We start from the raw sequence: 7,500 nt of genomic DNA on the forward strand, positions 1-7,500 counted from the left end.
ATGTGCGCGGGGGTATGGTTCTGCATATGGGTTTTGAGAAACTCGATGATTCCTGGAGCCACCGCAGCTTCCTGGAGGCCGGTTCCACCCCAAACGATACCTAACTGGAACCGACAGTCCTGCTGCGATGGACCAGTGAAAGACGGCTGGGACAGACGGGACGTCTCGGTCTCGCTACCGATGGGACGACCGCGGGCTGGAGCGGGTGGGCCAGGCCCACGACTGTCAGTGCCCGGGTCTGGAGGCGAACCTGCAAGGTTGGAGGAACCCTTCGCCGAAGCGCCAGTGCTTGAGAGCACCAGGGCCGGCGGGAGCCCTCCATGGCAGGCCACGTGTGCTGTTCGGTCGGTTGTGTGTGTGTAAGTGTGCATGGGAGACATCCACTGGAGCTCCAGGACCTCCAGCGGGACCCCGGGCGGACCGGAGTCCACTCAGAGCACACCGCCTTCGGCCTGGGCCCAGGGTGTCCTTGCCGCTCTGTCCTGCCTTCCACGGAGCTCCGGGGCGAGCCAGAGAACCTCCAGGCCCGTCGGAAGGACCCAGCAGACTCACCGGCCAAATCTGAGACATGTCGGCCAAAGCCCCGGTTCTCCAGAGAAAAGGCAGACTTTTTTTTTTAAAACCGCTCAAAATGCACTAAAATGGGGGAAAAGAGGGCTGAAACCTGCTTAGATAGGCTCGCCAGACATCCAGGTTTCCGAAAATATAATTTTCTAAGACCTCACTTTCCCATTTTTCTTCTAAGTCCCTCTTTTCCAACTCTCTCCTGATATCGTTCCGGCGGTGTTTTGACGGGTAAGGTGACGCAATACCCTCGACCGAGTTTCATGGGCGAAAGTGAAAGTAAAAAAGACCGGACATTTTAGTGTGCACCGGACCTTCCGGTGCTAATATCTCGGTCGTTCTTTGCGGTAGAAGGAAACGGATGGCACGGGGCTGTTCCCCGGACTCCGGACTATCGGGCCATGGTGCGTTTTTACCGAAAAAGTGCATTTTTTCCGCGAAAGCGGACCGAATGGACCCGCTTTGGCGAAAATCACTTAAAAATTCGTTAAAAATCGTAGGAAGGTCCTGGAGCAAATCGGACACCACCAGCGCACTCCTGGGACTCGCCCGGTTCCATCGGGGTATGACATGCCTGGGTCCCGTCCGTTTGGACCGCTTTTTCGGGGGACCGAATGGACCGCTTTGGCGAAAATCACTTAAAAATTCGTTAAAAATCGTAGGAAGGTCCTGGAGCAAATCGGACACCACCAGCGCACTCCTGGGACTCGCCCGGTTCCATCGGGGTATTACATGTCCGGATCCGAACAAGCGTTCGGGGTCTGGGTCGTGTTTCGGGACCCTGGTAAGGCACATGACAGTGGCGCTGAGGATGATGATGTTGGAGCAGCCGATGAAGATACTCGCGTCGGGCGGGGCTGAGCGGGGGATGAGCGAGGGCTGAGACCCTCGACAGAGAACCGGGCCTAGGGGACCGGGACTTTGGTCCAGGCCTCCGGGAGTGACATCACCCGAACCGGGGGCATCCCAGGAGCACGATGGTGCCAGTCCCGGTTCGTTTGGACCGCGGGAAAGGGTACTTTTGACCCGACTTCCGGTAGACGGTTAAACACCCATAGACGACCGCAGGAAGGTCCTGGAGCGAAACGGAGGCCACCCTAGTAATCCCCGGAGCGGCCCGGATCCAACGGTGTACGGCATGAGCGGGTTCCGGGCCTTCCGGACCGCCTACTCGCCCCCCCCCCCAGGCCCGGTTAGGCGCAAATCGCTTAAAAATTCGTTAAAAATCGGGGGAACGTCCTAGGCGAAATCGGAGACCACCGGGGCACTCCTGGGACTCGCCCGGTTCTTCCAGTATATAGTTTGCCTAGGTTCCGTACGAATTTGAAATCCGGGCCTGGAGCAACAGAGACATCCAGGCCTGCAGAACCAGGCTGGGACATCCAGGCAGAGACATCCAGGCCTGCAGAACCAGGCTGGGACATCCAGGCCTGCAGAACCAGGCTGGGACATCCAGGCAGAGACATCCAGGCCTGCAGAACCAGGCTGGGACATCCAGGCAGAGACATCCAGGCCTGCAGAACCAGGCACAGACATCCAGGCAGAGACATCCAGGCCTGGACATCCAGGCAGAGACATCCAGGCCTGGACATCCAGGCACAGACATCCAGGCAGAGACATCCAGGCAGAGACATCCAGGCTGGGACATCCAGGCAGAGACATCCAGGCCTGGACATCCAGGCACAGACATCCAGGCAGAGACATCCAGGCCTGGACATCCAGGCAGAGACATCCAGGCCTGGACATCCAGGCAGAGACATCCAGGCAGAGACATCCAGGCAGAGACATCCAGGCCTGGACATCCAGGCACAGACATCCAGGCAGAGACATCCAGGCCTGGACATCCAGGCACAGACATCCAGGCAGAGACATCCAGGCCTGGACATCCAGGCACAGACATCCAGGCAGAGACATCCAGGCCTGGACATCCAGGCTGGGACATCCAGGCCTGGACATCCAGGCTGGGACATCCAGGCAGAGACATCCAGGCCTGGACATCCAGGCACAGACATCCAGGCAGAGACATCCAGGCCTGGACATCCAGGCACAGACATCCAGGCAGAGACATCCAGGCCTGGACATCCAGGCACAGACATCCAGGCAGAGACATCCAGGCCTGGACATCCAGGCTGGGACATCCAGGCAGAGACATCCAGGCCTGGACATCCAGGCAGAGACATCCAGGCCTGGACATCCAGGCAGAGACATCCAGGCCTGGACATCCAGGCACAGACATCCAGGCAGAGACATCCAGGCCTGGACATCCAGGCAGAGACATCCAGGCCTGGACATCCAGGCTGGGACATCCAGGCAGAGACATCCAGGCCTGGACATCCAGGCAGAGACATCCAGGCAGAGACATCCAGGCCTGGACATCCAGGCAGAGACATCCAGGCCTGGACATCCAGGCACAGACATCCAGGCAGAGACATCCAGGCCTGGACATCCAGGCACAGACATCCAGGCAGAGACATCCAGGCCTGGACATCCAGGCAGAGACATCCAGGCAGAGACATCCAGGCCTGGACATCCAGGCAGAGACATCCAGGCCTGGACATCCAGGCACAGACATCCAGGCAGAGACATCCAGGCCTGGACATCCAGGCTGGGACATCCAGGCAGAGACATCCAGGCCTGGACATCCAGGCACAGACATCCAGGCAGAGACATCCAGGCCTGGACATCCAGGCACAGACATCCAGGCAGAGACATCCAGGCCTGGACATCCAGGCACAGACATCCAGGCAGAGACATCCAGGCCTGGACATCCAGGCTGGGACATCCAGGCAGAGACATCCAGGCAGAGACATCCAGGCAGAGACATCCAGGCCTGGACATCCAGGCAGAGACATCCAGGCCTGGACATCCAGGCACAGACATCCAGGCAGAGACATCCAGGCCTGGACATCCAGGCACAGACATCCAGGCAGAGACATCCAGGCCTGGACATCCAGGCAGAGACATCCAGGCCTGGACATCCAGGCCTGGACATCCAGGCACAGACATCCAGGCAGAGACATCCAGGCCTGGACATCCAGGCCTTGACCTCCAGGCCCACACCCAGACTTGGCTCCGGGGTCAGACACAGTCTTGGAACCCCCCCACCCCCGATAGAACCAGGCTCTCCACACGAGTATGTGAACCCACACTTAAGCACCCCTCCTCGGACTAAACCAAGCAGTACGCAGGCCCTGGAAGCTCGTGCCCCTGGTAAGGCAACTCAGTTTTACGATGTGGCCTTGGGTTGACCGGGGAGAGGCTACCCTCCCCAGCCTCTTCCGGCCGAGCGCCCCCTGTCCGGTCCCTGGATGGGACTTAGACTTTTTCTCGCCATCAACTGAGAACCGGGCCTGCCAGGCCCACCGGCCGAGCACGTGTACCCACACTTAAGCACCCCCTCCTCGGACTACACCCAGCAGTACGCAGGCCCTGGAAGTTCGTGCCCCTGGTAAGGCAGCAGGACTTAGATTCTGGTAAAAAAATGTTGGGTTTCTCCATAGGTTTAACTGGAGAGTGTTCGCTGCGTACCCAAATTTTGCACATCTTCTAACGGCCACCAACAGGGCAATTTTGACCCGATCGAGATGCGGCTTGGCAGCCTTTGCGATCTCGTCTCGGGCTACACACATACCGAATTTTGGAGCTCTAGCATCAAAGCTTGGCCCTTCAGAGCCATGTGCGGTTTTCGGACCCCAGGTCCGGATCGACACAAGGGGGCGTGCCTGAATTGAAAAACCGGTGACATTAGTTCCATGTGGTCGGACTGAACACCCCCACGAAGTTTCAGCTCCGTTGGACCACGTTAAGTGGGTCTCCCTGGTGTTTGAATTTCGTGTTTCCAGAAAAACCGCTCCATTGATTTGAATGGGAAATGGCCGCCCGGAACCATAATTTTGCCTATATTCTAACGGCCACCAACAGGGCAATTTTGATCCGATCGCGATGCGGCTTGGCAGCCTTTGCGATCTCATCTAGCTCTTTAAACGTACCGATTTTTATAGCTCCAGCTACTACGGTTCTTGCTGGGGGGCCGGTGCCGTTTTTAGAAATGGGGGGGTCCGGATCGACCCCACGGGGGCGTGCCTGGATTGAACAAGCGGTGGCATACGGTCCATGGGGTCGGACTGAACACCCCCACGAAGTTTCAGCTCTCTGGGACCACGTTAAGTGGTAATGCCACGCGGTTTTATTTCCAGTTACCATAACCCTCCTTATGGTCTGTGGACACTGTCCAGTCTTAACGGGGCCCTGGCACCGTTCACCGCGGCGGGGCGCCGGCAGTCGCTGCCCTAACTCGTTACTGGAGGCGGGGCGCCAGTAGTCGCGGCCCTGGCTCCATTCACCACTTGTAAACATTGGCGGCGGGGCGCCGGCAGTCGCTGCCCTAACTCGTTACTGGAGGCGGGGCGCCAGTAGTCGCGGCCCTGGCTCCATTCACCACTCGTAAACAGAGGCGGCGGGGCGCCGGAAGTCGCTGCCCTAACTCGTTACTGGAGGCGGGGCGCCAGTAGTCGCTGCCCTGGCTCCATTCACCACTCGTAAACAGAGGCGGCGGGGCGCCGGAAGTCGCTGCCCTAACTCGTTACTGGAGGCGGGGCGCCAGTAGTCGCTGCCCTGGCTCCATTCACCACAAACACTTTGTCATTTTTCTGGTGTCTGAAAATATTTCTAAGTGTTGGGAACACTTTGTCATTTTTCTGGTGTCTGAAAATATTTCTAAGTGTTGGGAACACTTTGTCATTTTTTTGTCTATCACCCACTTTTCAGACTTTCTTTTATCCTCATTCAGATAGTGTTTTTTCGCATAAGGTGTTTAAATCCCAATCAATTCTTTTCGTGGCCCTGGTAAGGCATGATTGATTCAACACTTAGAAAGTTTTCTGAGACATTCTGTGCGGCTGGAAGCAATCGTGCAATCAGCGCCCTGCCTGCCTGCCTGCCTGCCTGCCTCGCAATCAGGCTCAATAGAACCCAGCTGCCCGTTCCAGCCTTTCTGCTGCGACCTTCTCCAGAGAACCAAGCTTCTGCCAGACAACCAAGCTTCTGCCGGACATTACTGCCAGACGTGGGTCCAGATGCCTCCAGACCGACGCTGCCCAATCTGCCAACGCAAGTTTTCTCTGCTGCCCAAGCATTTAGAGCGGACCCATTGCATCTTGAACCCTGCTGAGCGTAAGATACTCCTTGCCTTCGCCCACAGACGAGTGAACATCCGTGGGATGACTTGCCCAGTCAGAGCGTGTGGATACAATGGTCCGAGGGTGGACAGACATCTGTCCGGTGCTCACAACCGCCTCGAGCCACAGGTGTTAGCCGACCATCTTCTGCAGCTTCAGTGGCGCTCAACTCTCCGCGCCATCGCAGAGCTTCGCTCCACGGATCCGAACCCGCCGCTGGCATCCGGCCTGGACGCCCAAGACCCGAACAGCAGAGCTCCAGAATCGCAGGGGGAAGACGCAGACGTGTCGTCGTCGTCTCCCGGCACCCCACGCCGGGCACCACGGCCGATATCAAGTACAGACTCTTCTCCTCATGCTGTCACCATGCCTGCTTCTGCTTCTCCGCCTGGTTCACCTGCAGCCACCGGAGCCCCGTCTCCTGCAGCTTCTCCGCATGGTTCACCTGCAGCCACCGGAGCCCCGTCTCCTGCAGCTTCTCCGCCGGGCCAGACCGACTCTGATTCCCCTGCAACATCAACCTCCACAAGGCCAGTCAGAGGACTTGCCCTGCTGCCATTTGCTCCAAGGAAGTTTCCACCACCCGTGGAGCGCTACCTTGAAGAATTCCACTCAGATCTGCGGGGTGCCCTGCCAAGCCAACAGCACCGGATGAACGCACGCTCCAAGCTGGGTCGGGTCCGTAGCTTTCTCTCATTTATTGCACACGGCAGGCAGGTCAACCCCACCTGGAAGTTCCTGGACGACGTGGAACGGGTCCACGCCTTCCCGCAGGCACTGAAGCTGAAGAAAAGAGCCATAACGACTGTTAAAGTTTACCTGGTGAACCTGTCCCAGTTCATGGATTACTTTGCCGCTACACCCCCGCGGGAATGCAGGCTGACCCGGAGACAGATCACCGCCGTCGGCAGAGCGGTCAAGGCTGACCTCCTCCAAATAGCCACCGAGGTGACCCTCCACCAGATCGAAGTTAAGCGCTCCAAGGAACGGCGGACCGTCACCAGAACCCAGCTGAGAACCTGCAAGACCCTGGCCAGGACGACAATCCCTTCCCTCCTAAGAAAGCTGGAGAACCGGCCAACCATCCAGTTGCGGAACCAGTTCTATGGTTACCTAGCTTGCTATCTCTCTGCGGTCTATGGTCACAGAGCAGGGGTCTTGACAAACATGACTGCCGACGAGCTCCAGGAAGCGATTGATGAAGCCCAGGAAGGCGCTCCGGGCTTTGTGATTAATGTAAGTTTCTGGTAGAACCAGACCTGGGGAACGGGCATGGGAAGCTAATCTAATCTAATCTGATCTCTCCTCAGGTGAGGAGGCACAAGACGAACCGTGCGTTCGGCGCCGCCCAGCTGTTCTTGAGCCATGCCGAGTTCGGGTGGTTCGTACGTTGGATGGGTGTCCGCCGGCTGCTGGAACCACGCTGCAAGCTGCTGTTTTTCAGCGCACAACAGACGCGTATAAGACGGCTAAGCAAATACGCGGCGTGTGCATGGAGCTCAATGGGACTTCCGGGCCGTCCCACGGTAACCGATCTGAGGACAGCGGTAGCGACCCACGTGAGTGATCCATTAACGGCTCTGAACTCACCCGCTTTTCTGTTTTTAAATGTATTTTCTGGTTCTACGCAGGCACGGGATGCGCACGGCAGCGAGGTCAGGGGACAACTGTCTAGGGTCATGTGTCATGACACGAGGACCGCGGACCGGTACTATGCCAACCATCTCACCGCGGAGCAATTGGCTGACATCCGGAACGC

At 57.9% G+C, this 7,500-nt stretch overlaps 1 protein-coding gene across 1 annotated transcript in view; it reads left to right on the plus strand.

Annotated features, from left to right (window-relative positions):
• The first annotated feature begins 3,556 nt into the window (after positions 1-3,556).
• Positions 3,557-7,500, plus strand: part of LOC145550568 (uncharacterized) — a 4,125-nt gene continuing 181 nt past the window's right edge. Inside the window, exons 1-4 of the mRNA XM_081604457.1 lie at positions 3,557-5,673; positions 5,765-6,977; positions 7,052-7,300; positions 7,373-7,500. The exon at positions 7,373-7,500 is cut by the window's right edge and continues 181 nt beyond it. Coding sequence (XP_081460583.1) covers positions 5,417-5,673; positions 5,765-6,977; positions 7,052-7,300; positions 7,373-7,500 — 1,847 coding nt within the window. The 5' untranslated portion in view covers positions 3,557-5,416. The remainder of the gene's footprint in view (positions 5,674-5,764; positions 6,978-7,051; positions 7,301-7,372) is intronic.

This window comes from Poecilia reticulata, unplaced genomic scaffold (genome assembly GCF_904066995.2).
Source record: "Poecilia reticulata unplaced genomic scaffold, P_reticulata-male-v2 Scaffold_89, whole genome shotgun sequence".
NCBI classification, from domain to species: domain Eukaryota; kingdom Metazoa; phylum Chordata; class Actinopteri; order Cyprinodontiformes; family Poeciliidae; genus Poecilia; species Poecilia reticulata.